At 37.1% G+C, this 25692-nt stretch overlaps 1 protein-coding gene across 2 annotated transcripts in view; it reads left to right on the top strand.

Moving 5' to 3' along the window:
- LOC113230720 (receptor-type tyrosine-protein phosphatase kappa) overlaps nt 1-25288 on the top strand; it is a 282010-nt gene extending 256722 nt beyond the window's left edge. For both annotated transcript variants that reach the window (XM_026464784.1, XM_026464783.1), the window contains 11 exons: nt 2323-2457; nt 11674-11811; nt 12590-12756; nt 16609-16744; nt 19850-20099; nt 20192-20268; nt 21490-21621; nt 23097-23225; nt 23981-24168; nt 24933-25068; nt 25149-25288. In XM_026464784.1, the coding sequence (XP_026320569.1) occupies nt 2323-2457; nt 11674-11811; nt 12590-12756; nt 16609-16744; nt 19850-20099; nt 20192-20268; nt 21490-21621; nt 23097-23225; nt 23981-24168; nt 24933-25068; nt 25149-25229 (1569 nt within the window). In that variant the 3' untranslated portion in view covers nt 25230-25288. The remainder of the gene's footprint in view (nt 1-2322; nt 2458-11673; nt 11812-12589; nt 12757-16608; nt 16745-19849; nt 20100-20191; nt 20269-21489; nt 21622-23096; nt 23226-23980; nt 24169-24932; nt 25069-25148) is intronic.
- The last annotated feature ends 404 nt before the right edge of the window (nt 25289-25692 follow it).

Genomic DNA, 25692 nt, shown 5'->3' with positions numbered 1-25692 from the left:
GTTTTTGTATTTGACTTTTTCAACGATTTTTTAGCCGTAGCGCCATCTATGAGAAATCTTAAGTATTTCGTCACCCAGTTAGATACCTTTACAGCAACCAGCCCTGGCTAGAGATGTCGTTACTCGTTATATTTAAATTGTATATTTATTTCCACAAATACAAATTAGAAAAATACAACATACAAAAATTATATTTAAACGTAAAGATGACTGTGTTCAATTTGTGAATCAGGATAGCAATGGACGACCCTGTCTCATAAACAGGGTGAACCTCTATCTTAAGAGACAGTGATTCCACTAATGAAGTTCCTTGTTTCTATCATTTAACTAAATTGTGAACGGTGTAACACACAGCAATAACCTTTATAGGGTTACTTGTCATATACTAACAACCTCACAGGAGTATATTACTAACCTACCTATTTCTGCCGCCAAGCAGTAATGTCAGCATTACTGTGTTCCAGTTTTGAAGGGTTAGGGTTCTGGTGCAATCACAGGCACATAGGACTTGTCGGACTGGTATTTGCGCTCGCACATTTTTTATTACCGCACAGAATTATCAATATTTGTATGAAAGTAAAATCTGATATCAGATTCAAAAGTCATGGAAGAAGTTTTTCTTTATGATGTTAGTAATATAGTCCTGAGAGGTTGTCTGTATTTTACAAATAACCCAGTTTAATGGCATGATTTAGGCCAATTTAAGAAACAAATATTTGTAAGTTGATTTTGGTCTGAGTATTCTGGGTATTGCCCTCAGAGTTATCGTTATCCTGGTATTCCTAGTACAGGAAATTGGGCAGTAGTTTGGCATTGTTTCCACCTAATTCTCTTTGGCACAGCTTCGAAAAAAATGGAATCTAACAGAGAGACGGTCGAGATACAACAACGCTATTATAAGTATCTCATTTCCACTACATCGGGTATGGGTTACATTTTTACAATTGTGAGATCTTGTACTCGTAATCCATTACGCATCTGTAAGTATTACCCTACGGACGCTTCGGACCGTTCGGACGTCTCCGGTACTTAAGACTTTGTTTTAAAAAAATTAAATAGCTCTTCAATAGCGACCATATTTAAAAATTACAAAAATATAATATTTTGACCACTAATTATTATCAGACAATCCTAGAAATCTTTTCGTGCCAATTTTCAGCCCGAGCAAAGCAAGTTTTTTCAACAGCCTTTTACATAAAAAAAGAACGCTTGTGTGGCGGCAATATCAAAAAATGGCGGAAACAAAATTTTTATCCCAAATTATGGTTGAAGTCATTATAATATGAGTTCAGTCGAATTAGAAGAAATGTTTATCTACCGCCAAAAAAGTTTGTATGGCAGCCATATTTAAAAAAGGCGAAAAATAAATTGACCGCAAATTATTATCAAACACCCCTATACATATTTTTTTTATATTGTTTTTTTGTATTGTATAGTTATATTGAAGCAAATATGTATAAACGCTTGTATGGCGGCCATGTTGAAAAATGGCGAAAGATAATGTTTATCATAAATTGTTATCAAGCTCTCCTAGAGACATGCCAATTTTCAAAAGGATCAGAACAAATTTTTTTCTGCCGCCAACATCAAATTTTGACCACAAATTATTATCCTTCCTATCCTAAAATATTATACTTCTAGAGACCTCGACATGCCAATTTTCAGCCGAATTCGGATCGAAGTAAGTTTTTCTTTGACCGCCATTTGTAATTCGCTATCTTGAATTTTATTTTGCCACAGGCAGTTGACCACTATTACCTTGTATAACATTTCTTCCAGCACCTCCAACCTATCTCAAATAGTTTCCGTGATAGGAGGCTTTGAACTTTGTATGGCGGCCATCTTGTTTATTTGAATTTCGAACATTTTTCTACTTCCAGCGGAAATTAACCAGGGTGTACCTCATGAAAATGCACAAATATTTCCTCCATATATTATAGTTTTTGCAGGCCGTTAATCACTCTTTCATATTTTCCACACTTAGGTCTTCCCATATTTGATTCTTGCTTTGAAGCCTAACCGCGTACAACAGTATAAATATCTTTTTTCCACTATATCGGGAAGTATGCGTTCTATTTCTATCTATAGCTTTATATATGTAAAAATAGTTAGCTAGTCATGTATTATGTGTACATTTGTGTTATGTTTAAAATAAGTACCATAAATATTTATATTGATCTTATCTGTTTTTAATTTGTCACATTATGCACCCCTGTTAACTACTGACTGGTACAGAATGTCTAACAGCGCCATTTGTACTATCTTGTGTGCAATAAAGTTTCAATAAATAAAAATATAAACAAATCTTTTGTTTGTCCACAGAGTATATTAAAGCCAAACGCGTACATCGTGACGCAGGGGCCAACAGAGGACACTGTGGTGGACTTCTGGCGGATGATTTGGCAGCAGCGCGCCGCAGCCATTGTCATGCTTACAAAGACCTTCGACTTTATTAAGGTTTGATCGCAAAACTGTATGTTACACATAACGTGACCACCGCTTTTAATAACAAGCGCCCAGTTACCACGCCTTCATGTACATTAAAAATTCCTCTCAATAAAATTACCAGCGGACCCCGCGCGGGCCTCCGCGTATGCCAAATTTAAGTCAGGCTAGCCCGCGTGCCCGGAACGCTCATTTAAATTAAAACGTAAACGCTAAACAAATCGAGCGTATTTTGCCATGACAGTTAGACGTTTGCGGTCTCCGCGCGGCGGCAACGCGGACTCCGCTCTTGGACCGCGCGGCGGCCGAGCGGGGTGAGCGCGATGAATTCGTGTCGAATTAATGGTTTTTATTTAAGACAACATAGGTCCACTTACTAGTTAACAAAAACCTTAGGTACTATATTAGTTTACAGTTAAATATTCAAAAGTGCAATAAAATAAACTACAATCAAAAATAAAATTAAATACGTAATAAAATAACATTAAAAATCTAATCTTGGTGCATTGACAAAATAGGACACACCTGACAATAATTTTAAAAAGTGGTACGAAAGCGAAAGATGAAGCCATACAAGATTAAGTATTTTTTTAATTTTTGATCATCAAAAATTTTTACTTCTCTTCAAATTTTTTTTTAATCATTAAATATTTCTTTCGTAACTATCATAAGCATGTGTTTTATTTGTAAAACAAACGGCAAAAAATAACGGACACGTTAGTTATACACCACATTCTTGTATAACGTCTCTACTATCTATATTATCTATGCTATATCTATACTATCTCTCGATTACACTGACATCGCTTGGCCATAAAATAATAAATTATATAACTTACAAAAGAATAACAGAACAAATGAAATTGCAACGAAGTGTGGTCAACTGCAATAATGCTAAGAGCGATGTCACACGGGCGTCGTCGTGACACTATGATTTCAACGTACCGAGTGCTACACGAGTAATGCGGTGTCGCAATCGCAAAGTAACACCGCCGTGGGTGGATACGGCGGCACCTCTCCCCGTGCGCGTCGAGCAAGGGACTAGGAGATTCCCCTGCTAGTCCCTTGCATGACGCGCGCGCCTTCTATCAACGCGCATCGTTTCAACCACTGAACAATAAATACAGTAGAAGAGCTTAGTTTGCGTGGCATGTGTCAACAGGTCACGGAGTTCCGCATACTTGAGCTCAGTCTGCACTTTTCACTTTGGACGTTATGGACGTATCAATTATCTCGCGCAAAACCTCGAAAATCGTATAAAAATGCCTTATTTCGCTACTTTGGAGTGCAAAAATTATAGTCGCACTTGTAATATTATATACGGTGGTGTTTTGTACCGTCACTGAGTCTTATTTTATTTGTTTGTAATAAATTTTCAATTTTCTGTTTATCATAACCATTTTTTTTGTCATATGAAACGAAAGTAGATCTTATACCGCTGCAGTATGGTTGCTTCTTTTTTGGAGAACACCGTAAACATCTCGAATTCGTCGACGTTTAGCTATTAACTAAAAAAATAAAAAAATAATAAAAAAATCGATTGAAATTTCAATATGATATCAACTTGCAATAATAGGTAAAGCTGATATGGAACTTTCAACTATATGCCAACAGGGTACAGTTTAAGTTATATTAACAGACCAGAATTTATTATTTATTTTTAAATTTGAACATTTGAACTACGACCAATCATTATCAAGATTTCAAAATGTTTCAAATTATGAAGGCGTGAGTTTAGGCGACCGCGGTTCTGATAATAATCGAGACTTATAGTAGTTCCATAGTTTTCTTTCTGCCGTGGTTTCAACGCACTATTTGGCATGTAGTCATTGACTTACAATTATATTATATGACGTCGGGTCCGCGCTAAAAAGTGTCCGAACTTATAGGGCGTTAAAATCGTATACAGAGCGTCATTCACGCTCTAGTCTTCGTTTGTTCGACTGACAGCGAAGCAAGCAAAATTAAACAGTACTGCGATGACATTACAATTTAAATTCAACGTTTTAGCTTTTTCATATTCCTTGACATGTCACTACGTTTAAATAGGTTGACTTGGGACATTTTTTTCGTGGTTTTTGTATTAGACCCGTCGTCCATTTATTTGTAAGGCAATGCATGTAGTTCTAATTTATATGTAGGTAATATAACACAGTCTTACCGCTAAGTCTTCACAACGCCGACACGCTACGCATCGTGTGGCATCGCTCTAACTAAATTGTTAAAATGAGTTATTGAGTAATAAGCACAATATATAGACCATAGAATACATAGAAAGTAAATCATACTTAGCAAACAATCATGGGCTTATCTACAATTCTACGAGAAAAAAACTGAGTTTCTCAATAATATAGAAAACTTCCGAAAGAAATGCTAACTTTTGGTGAAATTACAGGACATGGGACTTGTGAACTTATGTACTTTTTTTTTAAATTTATTATTCAATTTACAATTAAGCACATATGTACATTTAGATTTAGGGTGACGGGCGCAGTGGCAGTGCGTCTCAGATCTTTGCGATTTAAAGAGCTGAGTGGCACTGCAACTGTTATGGACAGACGTGTAGCTCTTACCATCAGGCGCACGACTTGTTTGTCCCGTCACTTAATATTATAAAAAAAACTTACCAAAAATATATATTCCTCTATAAAAACGTTTTATCTCACTGTAGGAATTAGCTTATTGTATAATATTGTTAAGCTGTAGTGACAGCGGTTTTCGAAGAAGGCCTGCCCACTATTATACAGGTCACCATAGTGACAAGAAGTTTGTGAAGAGAAATTTGTATTTCCCCTATACTAGGCGGAATTTTTTTTTTATAATATCATTTGACGGGACGAACAAATCGTACACCTGATGGTAAGTGACACGCCTGCCCATAACAGTTGCAGTGGCACTCAGCTCTTTAAATCGCAAAGATCTGAGGCGCATTGGCAGTGCGCCCGTCACCCTGAGACATAAGTTGACAAGTCCCATGTGCCTATAATTTCACCAGCACCCTTACCGTTCGAAACCGGAACACAGTAATGCTGACGTCCTCCTTGGCGGCAGAAATAGACAACGGGGTAGTAGTTCTCTGGACGAACTCTTTCACAAGGAGCTCCACTACTACTAAAATGAATATCGACCTTGTTTTTCTTTTTAAATACCGCCATCGGGATTGAAATCGTTGACCCTCTCAGTTCAGGAAGCAATTCTCCCACATTGCTCTCAATCCCATAATAGCATATTGATTTTGGTACGCTTCCGTATTTAACTCATTTCAGTATTTTACAGGGGTTCTTTGATCATTAATTACCCCGTGAACATTCAATACATTATAAGTACGCATACATATTTATGGAATGGATAATTATTTGGTTAGCAAGTGTATAAACAATTTGTGCTGAAGAAGAAATGAAATTAAAGAATATTGTTTGTAGTTTTCTTTAATTTGTTCTATACCAAATATAACAAATTTTCAAAATATGTGAAACAGCTGTTGTAATCTGTTCTATAACAAATAAAATAAATAAAATTAATGACCAAAATATACGATACAGCTTATGTAATATGTTCCATATTAAATAAAATTAATGTTCAAAATATCTGAAACAGTTGATGTAATATGTTCCATATCAAATAAAATAAGTGTTCAAAATAAATTAACAGCTGATGTAATCTGTTCCATACTTAAATGACCGAAATCCACGAAACAACTAATGTAATTTGTTGCATACTAAATAAACTAAATGACCGGAATACGTGAAACAACTAATGTAATCTGTTCCATACTAAATAAAATAAATTACTCAAATATTCGAAACAGCTGATGTAAACATTGTTCGTATTAATTGAAGGAATAACCTCAAGAAAGAGAAATGCAATAATTATCGTTATGTATAAGAAAAGAAACATTCCTTCAAAACGTTTATTTGTATCTAAATGTCCTTTATATCAAAAGGTATAATTATAAGAGAAATGGCAGTTGCGTAGATACGCAATAAAATCATACATCAAAGGACTTATAAGTCAATAGCTGAGCCATTTCTCATGTTTCCTATTATTAATTTATATTGCCTTTCTGTTGTATTCTTTGCTGTGCATTGCATGCCACACAAAGTAATTTCGATGTTGAGTAAACATTTAAGGTATATTTTCATGAAATTTTAATAACTTTGAAGCGCGAGACACCGCTATTCTCGCATAGAAATCTTCTCATCTCTCGCGCTAGTCGCGCCCTATTGTGCTAGCCCTACTAAGAACTTGGTGGTAGGTATTGGTACAGTCGGTCTCAGCAAAACAAAGAACGTAATTAAAGACAATTTCGAGGTTACAAAAGTGTACAAACAAAATACCAAAACATTGGAAATGAAACTGTTTTTTTTCAGATCCGAATCGCGTTTATTTGTTTTTGTTAAACAAACCAGATGTTTCGGGCTCTTTACAAGTCTAAAGGTCAGCGTTGACTGTATGACCATACAAAACAGATGTTAATTTAGGACAAAGAAATAAATCGAATGAATTATTAATGTAATAGTAATTAATACATATAAAATAGTATATTATTAATAAATTATTAATTATTAGTGTAATAATTATGTTTTTGCTACCAGTTTTTTATATTTTTTTTAGCAGCAGTTTTAAAGCACTGAGTGGCACTGCAACTGTTATGGACAGACGTGTAACTTACCATCAGGCGCACGAATTGTTCGTGCCGTCACTTGATATTGTAAAAAAAAAATAATTAAAAAACGACAAATCGCGTAGTTGAACGTGTCATTATCTTTTTTTTTTTTCAACAAAAGAAAAAGTTAATTCCACCAAAGTCGATCGTCAAGTTCGAATTTCAAAAACCTTTTCCACTCTAGCGTGGAAAACACGCTTTTGCGCGCAGATTTCTAATGAGAAAGGAAGCCTTTATGAACTAGTAAGGTGAAAAAACTTTTATTATATTATTAAATAGACGTTGTACCTCAGCTAAAGGATTCAAGGATCCTATATTACAAAGCCGTAAACAAGTAACAGGTAAAATATGTGCATAAGCAATGTGGTATGGGTCTCAATGGCTCTTTTATTCTGTAGAGATGCTAGAGAATATGTGTGATTCGCCTATTATTTTGATTCATACGACATTTACTTCTGTTGGTACCTTCTCGAAATGAATTTGAAAAGTGAGACTGAGGTTAGGCAACAAAATACGTATACGATATTTAATTTGACGGCCTCAGTGGTCGAGTGGCTTGCACACCGGTTTTCATGGTGTCGCCATCTCTGAGTTCGATCCCCGGGTTCGCTCCCCGGCCTGTTCAGTGTAGACTATCTATCTATATCTAACTATCTTTATTACATTGTCTCGGATCTGGGTATTTGTGGTACGGTTGTTTCCGATTTTCCATAACACAAATGATTTAGCTATTTACTTTGGGATCAGAGCAACGTATGTAATGTTGTCTAATAATTATTTATAAAAAAAACTTGCTCAGTATAGCCATGGTATAATTAGACATGTAGTACAATTCCCGCTTTTGTTAATAATATCGGGACGAACTAATCGTGCACCTGGTGTTTAGTAACGCGCACCCTGAGACATAAGCTGAAAAGTCCCATGTGCCTATAATTTCACCAACACCCTTACGCTTCAAAACCGGAACGCAGTAATGTTACATCACTGCTTGGCAGCAGATATAGGTAAGTTGTGAAAACATTTTCTTTTACTTGTTTCCTTCCGCCTTAGAGGAAACAACGTAAAGTTTAACTACCAATAAAGAATATTGACTATGTAGACAGGTGTTACAAAAAGGAGCAACCGTACTTTAGAGGCAATAGAGCTCCTTGTGAAAAGGTTCATTTAAGGAAATACTGCCACAGTACCTGTTTCTGCCTCCAAGTAAAAGTGTGAGCATTACTGCGTTTCAGTTTAGAAAAGTAAGGGTGTTGGTAAAAGTAATTCAGGTGACTTGTTCGTCTCATATCACAATTGTAACCTTTTTATAAAAAAAAAACCACAAATTCGTGGAATTACATCTATTTACCAAGTTTTATTGAAATCGGTTACCGGAAAGTGCGCGAAACCGAATTCATCCCCTAGTTTCCTACCCTTAGAGGTGGAATATTTTCTTCAAATTTGAATGCGGCCAATACTGAGGTACCCAGCGAAAAAAAAAGAATAATCAAAAATTGGTTCACAAATGCCCCGTAATCCCGTTAAAAAGTTATCCCGTAATACACATACAACAAATAAAAATACAATCAAATTGTGAACCTCCTCCTTTTTATTGAAATCGGTTAAAAAATCTAATGAGAAAAATCAATTTAGGCGTAAATATAATGGAATACAAGGGAACATAAGAAATGGAACACACTACAGTGCCTGGGTTTCCCGGAAACAACAATTTAGGGTTTTTCAAGTCTACAAAATAATAGTGAATCATTTTTAGACAATAGCGTACTTTAGTCGGTCACATAGTTGTTTAATTTCAACAAAATTGAAACCTATCATAAAAATAAGAATAAAAACAAACGTACAGTTCAATAATAGTTGTAAACTTAAGTGTCAGACTTGACAGAGTTCTTAATCATCGATTAAGAGCGGTTACACACGGCGACTCTCACCAGCGATTCAAACGCGATGCAGTAGCGATACAGTCGCTTCTTCAAGCTTCAAGTCTACCTTTAAGGTGGATTCACAATACAGAAATGAGTCACAATGTAGTTGCGGCAATTGAACGCATTGCGGTGGTAATCGCGGAGTGCGATTTGACCGCGAATGCACAATATTTGTTGAGAGACCTCGTATTTTTGTCGTTTATGAGTTTTGTTGGTGTTTATAGGTTAGTAATACGAAGTTTATGTTTCTTATTATTGAATAGATCTAATTTCTGGCATTGTATTTATTGAAAAGCGGAAAAACGTTAGTTAGAAACATGCGCCATCGTTTACAGACAGACAAATAACTTAAAATTTAACTAATGTTTGCAATACAAAGCACTTACCGTTAATTTATTTTTACTACTAAGCAACTAGAACGCAGTTACCGCTAAATCCACATAAGAAATTTAAATTTACATCCACAAAAAACACTTCAAATTATATCGAAAAAAGGATCCCACCATCAGACAGTAAGAATTCGTCATCGCTCATATTGGTGCGTTTTGCGATGAAAAGCTCACCTAAAGCAAACTTTTAAATTGCATCGCGCGTTAGAATATCGCAGCTCCTGATTGGTCAACTAAAAATCATATCGCGTAACGTGATAAATGGCGGCAAAAAAAAATGTGTGAATTGTGAATCTATCTTTACACAAGCATGCGATTTTAAGCAGCGATGCAAAAACGCGTTCGTGAAACTCGCGATTGCATCGATACCCTTGCGATCTATAGACTATTGCATCGATGCAAAACGCGCGACTGCACCGATACAAACGCACGATCGCAATTGCTAAAAGTCGCCATCTGTAAGCCCTCTTAGCCGGTACTAATCCGGCTTAACCTCTCTGCTGGCATCGCGACAGAGAGGTATCCATGTGGGTTTACCCACGAAATACTATGGTTTTATTAAAAAATACCGACCTCAAAAGTATGTAAACAAGTTGTTTGGTCTTTTGCAAAAGTTTTCGCTGTGTTTTATTTTCATTTGAAATACATCGATGTGCCAAGTTTCATTGAAATCCGTTAACGGAAAGTGGGTGAAATTCAATAAGCCGTAAACATCTGCTAGTGCCACCCTTAGAAGTGGAATAGTTTCTTCAAGTTGGAATGGGACTGAGGTACTTCCTTTTCGTTAGAAAAAATCCTCAAATTCGGTTCACAAAAAAGTACAGAAGAATTGAGAACCTTAAGGTTACACTTTTTGTTGCGCTCTGTATTGTAAAACTAAGCATATTTCCAACAAAAATTACTTCCTTGTACCGCGGTTATAACCTATGAAAGTGGGTGAGAAGGAAAATTATTCCTTTATAATATTTCGCCGTCGTGTAGCTTATTTTCTATTAGACTCTTGTTTATTTCTCGGAGAAAATTGAATTTTATATTCCTATTGCAGGACTTGTCCTATGCACAACTGAATAAACCTCGGGAAAGCAACTATAGTTCCGTTTCCCGATGCAAATATAATATAAATAAATATATCCGACATAGAAATTCAAATGTTTCTTGGAAGGTATTTGAGATTCTGGGTATAGTAGAATAATGAATACCGAGTTCTTTAAAGTTAATTAAGCTTAATCTATTATTTATAGGCGCAGTGACAGGGCCCGAAACGTTGGTTTGATTGAAAAACAAAAACAAAGAATGGTGAAATTACAGGCACATGGGACTTGTCAACTTATGTCTCCCGATGACGGGCGCAGTCGCAGTGCCCCTCAAATGTAGCAGCACCACAACTGCTAAGGACGGGTGTGTCGCTTACCGCCAGATGCACGACTTGTTCGACCCGTCATTTGGCATCATAAGAAAAAAATTATATAATATAACAAAAAATGATTAGTTTTCTACTGGTTCGGTATTGTTTAGAATAGTTTAGAACTTCTATTGCAACGCCACAACTTATACAGTAAGAAAATAAAATAAAAAACAAAAACCTAAAAAAAGAAACAAAACAACAATCAAAACAACACAATTTTAAATACTGTCGAAGAATTCCAAAATGGCCACCGTAAAGACAACACGATTTCCCGCGAAAAAATCCGTAAATTATAGTATTGAAAAGAAATTAAAATCTAAAATCTGACAGTATGGCTAATTAGACGCCTTGTCTAATTAGTCAGACTACTACTAGGCCGGTAGCTGTAAAGGTCTAACTGGGTGATAAAACTTTCATAGATTTCTCATAGATGGCGCTACGACCAAAAAGCCGTTGAAAACCGAAATACAAAGACACGACAACAAGCACATAGAAAAATTCGTGAGGTCTGCTGATTCGTTCCGTGGCTTAGTTGGTATAGCGTCTGGCACGGTATGCTAGAAGACGTCGGTTCGAATCCGGCCGGATCGAAGTGATTTTTTCAGATTTTTTTCTGTTTTTCCTGTTTTTTCTGTTTTTTACCGAGTTTTTCTGACTTTTTCGATCTTTGTATTAATAATTATAATAAAGTAGTGGAGTAAATTCACAAAAATAATTGAATATCAATTCAATAAAATTTTATAAGACTATACTAGGTATTTTAAATACTGTCATGTGTCATGTAAATTTTTGGTTCTAATTATATTTTAAAAGGTGTAGTTCAGTAATTCAGTCTTCAATTTACAGGTGATGTGCGTCCAGTACTGGCCTCCGAACAAGGAGAAAGATGAGACCTACGGCGAGATCAGTGTGGGCATTGTGCAAGAGGAGGAGCTAGCCAACTTCCACATACGCACCTTCCGTCTTTACAAGACAGAGAAAAACGTACGATATCCTATATATTTCGCTACTTTTCAGAGACGAAAATTGATATACCAAAATGTTTTATTCTTTACAGTTTTTTTTAAACAAAAATTGTTTAGCAGTGGAACTCCTTGTGGAAGAGCGTCCAGGGAAGTACTGCCACCATACCTATTTCGGCCGCCAAGCAAACGTGTGTCAACCGGCAACTAACGAATTTTCCATTTTCATACAATTGCGATTGCAGCAACCGGCGACGGCGTCTGACTGCCACAACCGGCGACTGTGAATTATGACGTGGGGTTCTTCAAAAAGCGTATTTACAGGGCTCTCAAAGGCTGGCAACGCATAGGTAGCTCATCTGTTGTTGCAAATGTCCATGGGCGAAGACGACCACCTCCCGTTAAGTGGCTCGTCTGCTCGTTTGCCTCCTTCTTTGCATAAAAATAAATTGTATGAATATAGAATATTCGCCTCTAGTTGCCGGTTGCTTGTATCCAACACAAGACACACATTTGCGCGGCGCCTTACTGGAATTCGGTTTGGACGGGTAAGGATGCTAGTGGAATTACAGGCACATGGGACTAGTCAAGTTATGCCTCAGGGTGACGGGCGCAGTGGCAGTGGCCCTTAGATTTTAGTGATTTAAAAGTCTGAGTGGCACAAATTCTCATGGTTCGGCGAGTCGCTTAACCATCCAAGCGGATGACTTGTTCGTCCCCTTGAATGTTCGTGGTGTTCATCGTGGTCGCCTCAATTAAATTATAATAATTCTTACCAAAACATCTCCAATTTTACACAGGTGGTGATAGAAGAGCGGTTCCTTCTCCAGTTCCACTATACGCAATGGCATTCTCATACGTGCCCATTCAGCAACGCTCTTCTGGAGTTTCGAAGGAGAGTCAGGGCTGTTGTCGGCAGACGCCTTGCAACTAATCCAGCTGCTGGGCCGATGGTCGTGCATTGCAAGTGAGAATTTTTATTTATTTATTTATATAATTCAGGCCACATGGCCCATATGATATATACCTTACTTGGATTGACATGAAACCTAACTAAGGTTTCAACAGGTGGATCTTACCCTTAAATCAAGTTTTGTTATTCCAAATTATAATATCATAACTTTGATTTTGTATTTCTTAAGGCATCGAGAAGTATATTTAAGACGCTTACTCCGGCTAACTAAATAATTCACTGATTTTCAAGAATGGTGGCTCTATCGAAAATTGATCTATTTTGATGTATTTATTCAGAAAATGCTAAATTTTATTGTGAATGTAATTCCAATAAAATAAAATAAATAAACACTGTCAGATACTACACTGATAGAAGCACGCCAGTATATGCGTGCTTCTTGGACTTATCTAAAGCGTTCGATTTAGTGTCATATCCCATTCTATGGAATAAATTGGAGGAGACAAATCTCCCGTCGGAGCTCATTGGCATCTTTAGGCACTGGTACGACAACCAGGTTAACTGTGTGCGATGGGCGGACGAACGGTCGGATGAGTACAGGTTGGAGTGTGGGGTGAGACAGGGGGGACTGACGTCTCCCAAGCTCTTCAACCTGTACATGGATAAGTTGATCCGTGGGCTCAGCAGCATGCATGCGGGATGTTCCATTGATGGCATTAACATCAATAACATCAGCTATGCCGACGACATGGTGCTGCTGAGCCCATCGATTAGCGCGCTTAGGATGCTTCTAAAGGTGTGTGAATCCTATGCGCAAACTCATGGATTAAGGTATAATACCAAAAAGAGTGAGATAATGGTTTTCACAGCCGGCAGAGGTACCCCACTGAACGTTCCGCCTGTCATGTTAAATGGGAAAGCTTTGTTGCAAGTCAAGCAATTTAAATACCTAGGCCACATTTTAACCGAAGACCTGAAGGATGACTATGACATCGAGCGTGAGCGTAGGGCGTTGGCGGTACGAAGTAATATGATCACTCGCAGGTTTGCTCTCTGCTCAGAAGCGGTCAAGATTACGCTTTTTAAGGCCTTCTGCCAATCTTTTTATACAAGCAGCCTGTGGGTGACATATACGCAGAAGACCTACAACGCCCTGCGTATTCAGTATAACAACGCGTTCAGGATGCTATTGGGGCTGCCGCGTTCTTGCAGTGCATCGGGCATGTTTGCCAAGTTGCGGACTGACGGCTTCCATGCGATAATTCGAAAGAAAGTAGCGTCGCTGATGTTCAGAGTGCGCGGCAGCTCCAATGCCATCATGAGGGTGGTGGGGTGTAAGTTCGAGTGTAAAATAGCCTGCCACTGGACGACATTGTTAATTAGTTAAATTTAGTGACAAATGTACTTGATAATATTTAATACTAACATAGACTAAGTTGAAAGCGTACTAACATATTATGGAAATTATTTTCTGAAATAAAAAATATTGAATTGAATTGAATTGAATTGAATTCCGAGATTCTCATTGGTTAGTACGCATAATCACATGGCAACATTGGGATGGTCTACGATTTGTCAAGTTTGTGCGACCCATGTCTCAGTGTTTATAACCCCCTAAGGCCACGTGTGCATCACAATGTACACAAATCAAAAGTAACTAGAGATCAAATCATTTTTGCCAAGAACTGACAATCATGACTTTTGATGTGTGTATGAAATTGATATAATATATTGAAGGTTGTCAGAGGTATGCTATGCAATCCGATGCTACTAGGGATATTAGACTTATGTGTTCCTGATAGGTACGTTGGGGCGACGTCGCCGTCTACTACTACTGACGGTGCCGCGTGGAAGAGCTAATCCACTGACGGAATGTCCACTAACGCGCACATTGCACACCTTGAACGAAATATCGAATAGAATCGATCTGTTTCATTATTCTCTGAGTGAATTTACAAAGGCTGCGCTTTATATCTTATGTTACATGTAGTAGTTTTGCGAGTCTATTGCATTGGGTGGATAACCTGTAATAATTTATTAATATTAGGGGTTAAAGTATGAAATTGCCGTTTTATTGCAATAGGTTCTTTGAATTTTCATAGAATCTTCATGGTTTGAGGTTTTCGAATGAAACTTTTTTCAAATGGTTTCTGTGATTTTTTTTTTTTTAATTTGAAACATTTGAATATCGACTTTCAACTGTTTTTGTTATTCAATTTAGACAAGAAAGATGGATACTGCGAAAATTCGAGTGATTTTTGAATACGAGTTCCGACGCGGAACTAACGCGGCAGAAACAGCCCGCAATATCAATGCTGCGTTTGGAGAGGGGTCTACTAATGAACGCACCGTGCGATTTTGGTTTAAACGCTTTCGTGATGGAAATTTCGACTTAAAGAACGAGCCACGAGGAAGACCGCCCACACAGGTGAATAACGATGAATTAAGAGAGATAGTGGAAGCCGATCCTAGTCAAACTACCCAGGAATTAGCGGCATGGTTTAACGTTACCTTACCCACAATATTGACTCACTTGCGTCAAATCAATAAAATAAAAAAATACGAAAAATGGGTGCCTCATGATTTGACTGATCTGCAGAAAGAAACGCGTGTTGAAACTTGTGTTGCCTTGTTGAACCGGTACAAAAATGAAGGAATATTGGATCGAATTGTAACATGTGATGAAAAGTGGATTCTTTATGATTACCGGAAAAGAAAAATGCAATAGCTGACCCCAGGTCAAATGCCACAACAGTGTCCTAAAGCAAAACTTACCAATAAAAAGGTAATGGTAACTGTTTGGTGGTCTCAGCATGGTGTTATTCACTATAGTTTTCTCCGATCTGGTCAAGCAATAACGGCAGATGTCTATTGTGCCGAACTCCGAACCATGTTGACAAAACTAGCAGTAAAACAGCCCCGACTCATGAATCGATCTTCACCATTATTGCTCCACGACAACGCGAGACCTCACACAGCACGAGAAACCATTTTGACCCTTCAGGAACTGCAGTTAGAAACCATTCGTCATCCTCCGTATTCACCAGACCTTGCTCCAACGGACTACCATTTTTTTCGTGATTTGGACAATCATCTACGTGACAAGAAGTTTTCTTCCCAGGAGGCAGTACAAAATGCTTTCACACAGTTTGTGCAGTCTAGATCGTCGGAGTTCTATCGCAAAGGCATTAATAACCTTCCCATTAGATGGCAGCAATGTATAGATAATAATGGCAACTATTTTGATTAAATAAATTTGTTAAAAATTTAAAAAATAAACAATTTAGATTTTCAGTACAAATCGGCAATTTCATACTTTAACCCCTATTATTAATAACATTAGATTAGTTTAGAGCAAACTCAGACAATGTATATTATGTAATAATTATAAATATAATATAAAAAATATATTTTTAATAATAATCACGCAAACTCCCAGTGTATATTATAATCAATCGCACTGAATGTGTTAGCACTTTGTTAAGCTTTGTTTAAGAGTATTTAAATTTAAGTATGCAGGATGCGTCTTGGACGTTTAATTAAGCCTTATCTCAGAGACGATGACGATATGGAGAAGGAGCGTAGAGCTTTATCAGTACGGGCTAATGTATTTGTTCACAGGTTCGCTCGGTGCTGTAGCCATATACCTAAATTGTCACAAGTACCGCCATCTGCATGAAAACCAATCGTGCCATATTTTATAAAATAATTATAACCAAAAACGACAAACACAAATCAATGAAACGTGTAATTATATTTCCCATTGTTATTTGCTGGGTCGTAGGACTTAGGTTAGGCCATCTTCATGATGAATAAGATACCTTTGGCATCGACAAGTATAGTAGTTTTAAAGACAATGAAAGCAAAACAAGAAGCGAGTGTCTAACATTATACGCTTTATTCTAGTGACGGAGGTGGTCGTTCAGGAGTTTATTTATCAATCGATGCCAATCTAGAGCTGGCTGAGGAAGAAGACTGCTTCGATGTTTTCGGTTACCTCAAGAAACTCCGACAATCCAGAAAAGGCCTTATAGAAAACGAAGTAAGCACCAAAGTTATTTGTTATGCTTTAAGAATCCTGTCTGTTGCAATCCATTTTGAACAAAATTGTTTGGTTAAAATTCTAAAGCAACCACTCAATAAATCGAATAAGTAACACTTCCACGTATATTTCGAAGGTTTCGACTTGATCACTTTTTTCAACAATATTCATTTAAATGGTAGTCCAAAAATGAGGTTTTTCATCTGTTCTTCTATGACTTGACTATGGTGGATAGTACTGTTTGAAAAAAAAAACATTCGGTTCAATCAATTAAAGTTTAGTAATCGATTATTATATCGAATATTTCAATCACAATCGAACGAGTATCTAAGTGTAAGGATTTGAAAAAGGATTTAAATTGAAATTTTAAATATGCTCATATAGATTATGCGAGGAAAGCCGCTAGTACGACTCAATTGAACAATTCGATTCATTCAATTAATTAATCGATTTGTAGGTGGCATTACAATTGGCCATCATTAAGCCGTCTATGGTCGGGTCAGTGACTTGTTTGTTTATTTTTGTTTAAAACGGATTGAAACGAAATATAGAACATAAATCTTATAAAAAATAAAAATGTAAGAGGCGTAAGTTTTTCACAAAACCCAATTCAAAGATCTGCAACAAGCAGACAGAGAACACAGAGCACAAGCAGCAGTAGCAAGCAGACAGATTCATAACAAAGCGGTAGCCACGTTGAGACGACAGACAGTGGTTCGAGTACAATCGAATCGAAGGAATTTACCTTCGTGTTTGTTCGATCTTTATATCAATAATAACAACATATCCTCCAATGAACAACAGTAGTGTTGGCGTAGGCCAACTTTATTTTTTGGTCATTTTCTGTTATTTTTGGGAACAGCCATATTTATTTACTAATATTATGCTCCCCGAATTTTGTGGAATAAAAGAAAACAAAAAACAAAATTCGAAAAAATAACAAAAGACGAATTTTGTGAAACAAAAATTAAAAAACAAAATAAAAACAGGTCGAAAATTATGTTGGCGTAGTGTTACTTGGAGATATCGAAATTAAAATTTTCACAAAAATACATGAATATTATGGTAGAAAAAACAATGATATTCAATAAAATAAAACAAAAATGCTTATAGTACAAAGGCTTGGGTAATTTCATTGACTATGGGTAATTTACTAAAAGTAAACAAACATCAGCTGTCACTTGGTTAACCGGTCAAATACAGTATTTAGTAGTAAGTTTCTTACGTCGTATTACCGCTGTACTTTTTAATTTGGTCGCTTGTTAACAACTGTCATCTTTTTAAAAGCTGGATTTTAGGTCGTTTATCGTAAGAAAGTTGTGATACGTGTTATTAAACATTTTAAATTAAGTATTATGTTTACATTACATATTTAGTACTATTTTAAACAGGTAGTTCGAAATGTTGTCTATTACCTGAAAATATTATCTTATACAATGTGTTGATTTCATTCTCGCCATATTTACAGAGGTTATTCTATTTTCGAAACTGAACCCAAACCACAAAAAATAAATCGCAAAAAATTCTTAAATTCTTATTTTTTATTTAGTTTAGTTTTATTTAGTTTGAATCACCTGATCCAAAGGTCATGGAACTTTTGCACGGCACGTGCTATCACACAGCGGACGACTCTTTTACTCTCTTGTTATCTCTTTCTCAAGCGGGCGCCTCTTCAATCAGTGCGCAGTCAATCGCGCGTGCTTTGAGAGATGTTTGGTGTTCACCAGAACTGTATTACCATTAAGATCTCCTTCTCTCTGATTATGGATGGCAAGCGTTTGACTAATAGGATGATGCGAAACGTTTAGTTTACACGGCGCAGATTACCGAGAGTCGAGCAATTCCGCGCAAAAACCGTTGCCGCTTTCAAAATTTGTGAAGTCAAATGTGCTAACTCAGACAGTTGAAACGAAACTCTCGACAACGTGCGAATTTTTGCAAAACCAGTCAGACAAGACAGTTCTGGCAATTCCTTCTAATAGGTAGGTACCTAATGTAAAATTGGTAAGTAATACGTAATCATGACAATAAAAATTGGTAATTTAGCAATCGGGAAAGATTGCGTATCGTTTGGTGAAATACCGAGTGATCGAGCGTTCACTGCCCAGGCGCAGTGCATACGATTTAAAGACAATTTTGCAAAACTTTACGAAATACAATTAATTGGTCAGAATATTGAACAGAATATATTTTCATATTTTTAGATGATTTAGTATTATTTATATTACGAAATTCTTTAATATGGCGAGAATGCAAATCAACGCACTGTATTTAAAACAATTTTCGAAAAGTTCATTATAATTTTACAATTAGTAACCAGGTAATGCCTCATAAAATACTTACTTCATTACGGTTTGTTTACATTTAGTTAATTAACTAAACCTTTGTAGTATAGCGAAATCTACATTTTGCTGAGCAACAGCGACTTTTACAATTAATGCTGCAGCCCACACGACCACTACGAGGAAAGCATTTTTGGGACGCCACGTGTAAAGGCTACTTAGTTATATTATACTCAGACTGTTTGGTCATATTTACTCGTTTAAAAGCTTAAATTTCTGTTATTACAATACTAGTTTTAGAACAGTAATAACATTATAATATTCAGTAATAAAAATGAAGTAAATTTGAAGAAAATGAAGCATTTAAATAAACACGTAATTCTTAAACAACATAAACTAAACTGGTATAAACTGGTATCGCACATACATACCAATCTATTACGAATCTATAATTTTTAGTAGCAGTAGAGCTCCTTGTTTAATGATTCGTCCAGGGAAGTACTGCCACCTTGCCTATTTCTACCGCCAAGTAATGTGAGTATTAATTACTAGGTTTCGGTTTTGAAAGGTAACAGTGCCGGTGAAATAACAAGCACGTGGAACTTTTCAACTTACTTATCAGGGTAACTGGCACAGGGGCAGTGCCCCTCAAATCTTTGCGATTTAAAGCTCTGAGTGGCACAGCAACTGTTCTGGACAGGCGTGTCACTTACCACCAGGTGCTCGACTTGTTAATCCCGTTACTTAGTATCATCAAGAAAGAATCATCTATTCAAACATCTAGTTCGAAAGTTCATACAAATTCTTTTTTACATTTCAATAGGAACAATACAAATTCGTGTATGACACGTTAGAGGAACACGTAGTCTGCGGAGTATCCTGGTTCCCCGTCTCCGAACTTTCTCAAAGACTGAAGCAGAAGTCCCAAAGGGATCCCGTGACCAAGCTTAATGAGTATCAAAAGGAATATCAACAGATTTGCAAGCAAACCCCACGATTCACCATAGGAGATTGCGCTGGCGGCCATAGAGGTGACAATAGGGAAAAAAATCGTGACGTGCTGGTAGTGCCACGTAAGTTCATCTGATTTATCTATCATTTATGAATTAAGTGAATGTTGTACTTTAGTTCTTGATTGTCAGTAATTCGATATTATTTCTTGCAGCTGATAACTTTCGTCCATACTTGACGTCTTTCCAAGGGAACAGTTTTACAGACTACATAAATGCTGTGTTCGTAGATGTAAGTAATATTATAAGTACTTCAGTTGAAAGACGTCCATTGCTCGGCATAAGCCTGTCTAAGGTCGTTTGGACGACTGGTTTTGCGCTCCCGGAAAATCCACCAGGTCGTAGGTCCACCTTTTTGACTCAAGAACTTTTCAGATCCATTGGCCATTTTTTCGACGAGTAATGTGCCTCTTCACTGCCACCTAAGTTTAAACCTAAGTATAAGTGCCACCTATTTTAAATAATTGCATACACTGGCACGTTTAACGGAAAACCAGATCCTTGAAGTAATGCAGTCTTTTTTTAATCTGGCCCGTTATTTTACTTATGTGTTTTAGGCTTAATTTAAAAATAAAAATGTAGTCGACTGGTATCAATCACTTATTTTAATTTCCTACTGTAGGTTTCTCGAGAGACGTCGTTTTTTCGGCGTCGGGAAGTGAGCACGTCACCCGCGGTATTTCCACTTGCGCGAATTAAACTGGGTCCCGATTCTGCTATTTTCTGTAATCCACTGGTCAATGTAATTCCAATGAGACTCCATTGAGATTATCTCGTTTAATCAGCAATTTAGTCTTCAAATTAAATATGTTTTTTTAAGTGAAATAATTAGTAGACTACGCCGTACGGTCACAATTCGGTGTTTTCAGCCTAATTACCGTAGCCATTTTTTTCTCGTTTATTAAACCCAATAACATTAAAATATGAACAACCTTAAGCTAAATTATTAATATCTCCAAATGGTCTTAGAATAGACAAAGTAGTTTTCGAGTTACTAAGACACAAATATTTTATGCCATAGGTAATCACAAATTGTTATTTTACATGACTGCGGTCATTAGAAAGTTAGAATATTTTTAAGAAAATATAAAAATAACAAGTAACAACATATAAATAAGTTTCATTTCGATTTTCTACTCTTTCTGTATTAATTACACCGAAACGAAATCCTTTTTTTGTTTAATGTTTTAAAGAGACAGCAAAGGCAAAAATTTGCAAAAATTTTTACAATGGCCGCATAAATGTGCCATCACTGTGAGCTGAATACCAAAAAATTGCAATGGCCGCTTGATGGCTAACCACTGACAATCCACTACTTTTAACTTTTACCAGAAATACCAAACGTACAAAATCCTACCATTGCACTCTATCAACATACAACTGATATGTTTTAAAGTAAGCAGACTCGGGCCCCTGGCCTTTCGTGATTACTTACTGACTTTTAAATTTCTAGGGTTATACAAAGCCCAGAGAGTACATCGTTACGGAATGGCCGTTAATAAAGACACAAGGAGAATTCTGGTCGTTGGTGTACGACTATGAATGCGCTGCTGTAGTTGTCCTATGTGTTCCTCCTAAAAACTCCGTAAGTATTTCATATATCCGGGTCCGAGGTAATACCCAATAAGTGTCAGAATTTTTGCGAAATTAATTGTCTAATTCATTATTTCAAAAGTACACGAAACTCCATGAAAAACATTAAGGCTCAATTTACATTACCACGGACGGATATGGAAGCACTTTTTGTAACCATAGTATCAGTCCCGGCTTTACCTAGGGTGTGCGGCTCATACGGGCGCAGGCTGTTGCTTCCAAACATCATTTTTAAGGAATAAACACAAATACAACAACACAAACCCACACTATCAGTTTACATATGTACAAATAATTATTAGATGTACAATATCAATTAAAATTAGAACAAAGATGCAAAGTCTACTAAGTAGATAATATAGTCTGTGTTGTAGCGTCATGTCAACACGTGACTTAGCATATTCTTCAGTAACCTACCACAGCGCTGATTTTCAGTAAGTCCGTAGAGCTTGACGCCAGTAAAAAGCGCGAAAAATGTCGACTGTAATCGCACCATTTGCACTCGAATTTCTAATTATATATTTCTAATTTTATATGTGTAAGTTTTGATCGCGTACCAACTAGAGGGCGCCAGGGATTTTGCACCCAAGCGCTACATCGGGTAAGGTTGCGTTAGTCGTACCCAATGATCGTACCCCCTAAGAAAAAGCCGCGGTAATATTTAGGGTTATTTAAATTAAACAAAACCTTTGGCGTCAACGGGATCTTTATTTATTTCAAAAAGCGCCTTTGGTACGATTTAGGCACCTGGTCACCTAATTCGTACCACCTGTAACCTAAGTCGTACTTAGAATAACACTTCAGTCAGGACATCATAAACTGTACAGTAGTAATAAAAGGAGATCGAAGAGATCAAGGTCTAAGGCGGTTAAAATCAAATAATTCTTAATAATTTTGAAGTGAGAGAACAATTCCAAAATCTCATGTGTGAGGGAACACAGAAAACAAAAATTTTAAACTCTTAAGAAATAGATTTATGAATTGTAATGAAATAAAATTACAATTTCTTCTGAAATAAAATTAAAAATTGTAATGAAAGAAAATTTTATAAGTAAATGATTTCTGAAATAAAATCATAAGTTTTAATTAAATAAAATTAAAATTCTCCTGAAATGAACTTACAAATTCTAATGAAATAAAATAATATGCTTCAGTAATCAAATAAAGGCATATTATATAATAAAGGCAAAAAAAAATTAGTTTTGTTGTATACACATATATTATTTAGCTGATAAAACTAAGAAATAATTTTCATAAATTCCTAAGTCGTACCGGTACGATTAAGGAATTTTCTTAAGGAATTGAGTCTTATTGAGTTCGTTGAAACCAATATCGTCACTAAAAGAAAAAGTCGAGACTTTCGAGAAATGGATTATAAAGTTTCTGAAAGTAACTTTAAATTTGAAAACGCGAAATTTTCATGTAGTAACTCTATTGGTTTCAACGCGCGATATATTTTAATTTCAGCAACAATTTCCGCCATTCTGGCCTGAGGGTCGACACTCGAAGAAATATGGACCAGTGTTCACGATAGATCACGTGTCTCACAATCATTATACAAATATTAAGACTTGGATATTCAGAATCAACAAGAAGGTAAATAACATTTATGTACTTTTAATTATCCCTTAGAATAATGACGAATGCCACTAAAAATTCATAGAAGTGGAGTTCTTTGTGAAAGTGTTCGCCCAGGGAACTACTGCCACCAGACCTATTTCTACCGCCAAGCAGTAATGTGAGCATTACTGCGTTCTGTTTTTGAAGAATGCTGGAACATGGGACTTGTAAAATTTATGCCTAAATTATGTAGTGATAATTATTAATACAAAGATCGAACACTCAGAAAAAATTCCTTCGATCCGGTCGGACCTTTACAGCTACCAGGACTGGTAGCTGTAAAGGTACTAACTGGGTGATAAATCTGTAATAGATTTCTCATAGATGGCGCTACGACTTAAAAGTCGTTGAAAGACCAAGTACAAAGAAACGACGCAAGCACATAGAAAAATTCGTGAGGTCCATTGGTTAGTTCCGTGGCTTAGTTGGTATAGCGTCTGGCACGGTATGCAAGAAGACGTCGGTTCGAATCCGACCGGATCTTTGTATTAATAATTATAACAAACTAGTGGAGTAATTTCACAAAAAATAATTGAATATCAATTCAATAAAAATTTAATTATGTAGTGATTTTAATTTTTTTAATCTGAGTGGCAATGCTAATGTTATTAGTAGACGCGTTGCTTACCACCAGGCACACAATTTGTTCGTCGCGTCTCTTGACAATTTTAAAATTATCACGTCCAAAAGAAAACCGTATCAAGAAAACTGTTTTTTTCTGCCCTCATCAGATTGTATCGCTTACGGAGCTGATGGCCGGCGTGAAAGCACCACCAAAGACAGTACAACTGTTCCAACTGACTTGCTGGCCTATGGGCCACAAAGTGCCCTCGTCTACCAACTCGCTAGTCGAGCTAATGAATATGGTCGAGAGGTGGCGGCAGCGCACTGACTACGGACCTGTCTGCGTTGTATCGCCGTGAGTAATAACGTAGATTTAGGCTCAATTTACATTACTGCGATACGGAATGGAAGTGTATATCTTTCTAACCATGACATAACGAACTTTGTGACAATTATGTAACGTACAAACTTTATGGAGAATTCTCGCGCAGTCTCGGGAATTCTCGCAGGTACTTTGTTCTATCTAGTTTATACGTTACACAATTGACGTAAAATTCATTACACTGTGGTTACAAAGACCTTCCATTCCGTTTCGCAGTAATGTAAAATGAAATATTTTTAAAGCAAATCAGAAAAAGCTTTATGTCCTTGCCATAAGAGCAAAAAAGACGGTACCGAGAAACACATCAGTGTACGAGATACTTACACTGACGCAGTATCAGAGTAGTTATAATAGTGATATAAATTTTGTAGACAAGTCAACACTTTACGAACGAAGGACAGCCTTAGTAGGTCATACAACATTAACAAATCATAGGTAAATATTAAACCTAACTTTTTCTAAATTTTCATACGAATAATAACAGAAATTCCTTTGATTTATTACAATTTCTACTATACATACTACAAAATCACAATAAAAGTCAACCCGTTACGGTACGCTGTTTTTAGTTGATGATTTTGGAGACCTACAAAGCTTTGGAATGGTGGTGTAGATATTATATTACGTAATCAAAGTGCTATTTAATGTGAAGTATTCATCCAGCTCTTATTCATAGTCTAAATCCTGACCCGGACCCAGTATTAACAAAAGAACATTAACTTTGTTATGATTCCCAGGGATGGTCGGAGTCGTGCAGGAGTGTACTGTGCAGCGAATGCTTGCATTGAGCAAGTGATTCAGCATGGTGAAGTGGACGTCTTCCAGGCTGTCAAGACAGTGCGGCGCCACCGACCGCAGCTAGTTGAGAACATGGTAACTATTTAGCGGATGCCGAAGTAATGACTTCTTGAAATAAAAATAAAATATGCTGTGACTTATTTGTTATTCCTCAGACTGAATACAAATATTGCTACGATCTCGTGCTGCACTACGTTCTGCACTACTTAAACAAGGACATGAACGAAAAGAAGTGAGAGTGCGAACTCAAGGACGAGCTCTGGTTCATCGAATTCGGGCGAGGCGCAGCGCTACCCACCACGCCGGAGGAGACCAGCCCTACGGCGGCGCCACGCGAGGGCAAGGCACAACGTCTTCTGCGCCCGCGCCGCGGCCTGTCGCTCGACCGGCTGCTGCCCTCTTCCGTACGCCCGCCTTTGCCGCATGCCGTCACTCTCGAGGCGCCATCACGTCGCCCTCGTCGCGATCGCCCACCTCTACGTCGCTCCATCCGCCTCGAAGACGACGACGCTGCGGCCGAAGAACGTCGTCGGGTGTTCGGCCACGGCCCTCGCGCGCCCTCCTTCGACGAGGGCGATCTTAGCGATGAGCACGAGGAGTGCGATTGTGTTCGCGCATCCCTCGAACGCTCTGGGCCATCCACCGAAACACCGGACGAAATCGAGTACGAACCGGAGTTCGCCGCCTCCCCTCCCCCAG

Source organism: Hyposmocoma kahamanoa, unplaced genomic scaffold (genome assembly GCF_003589595.1).
Source record: "Hyposmocoma kahamanoa isolate Upper Pololo Valley unplaced genomic scaffold, ASM358959v1 64, whole genome shotgun sequence".
NCBI classification, from domain to species: Eukaryota; Metazoa; Arthropoda; class Insecta; order Lepidoptera; family Cosmopterigidae; genus Hyposmocoma; species Hyposmocoma kahamanoa.
This window is presented reverse-complemented; position numbering and strand designations above follow the sequence as displayed.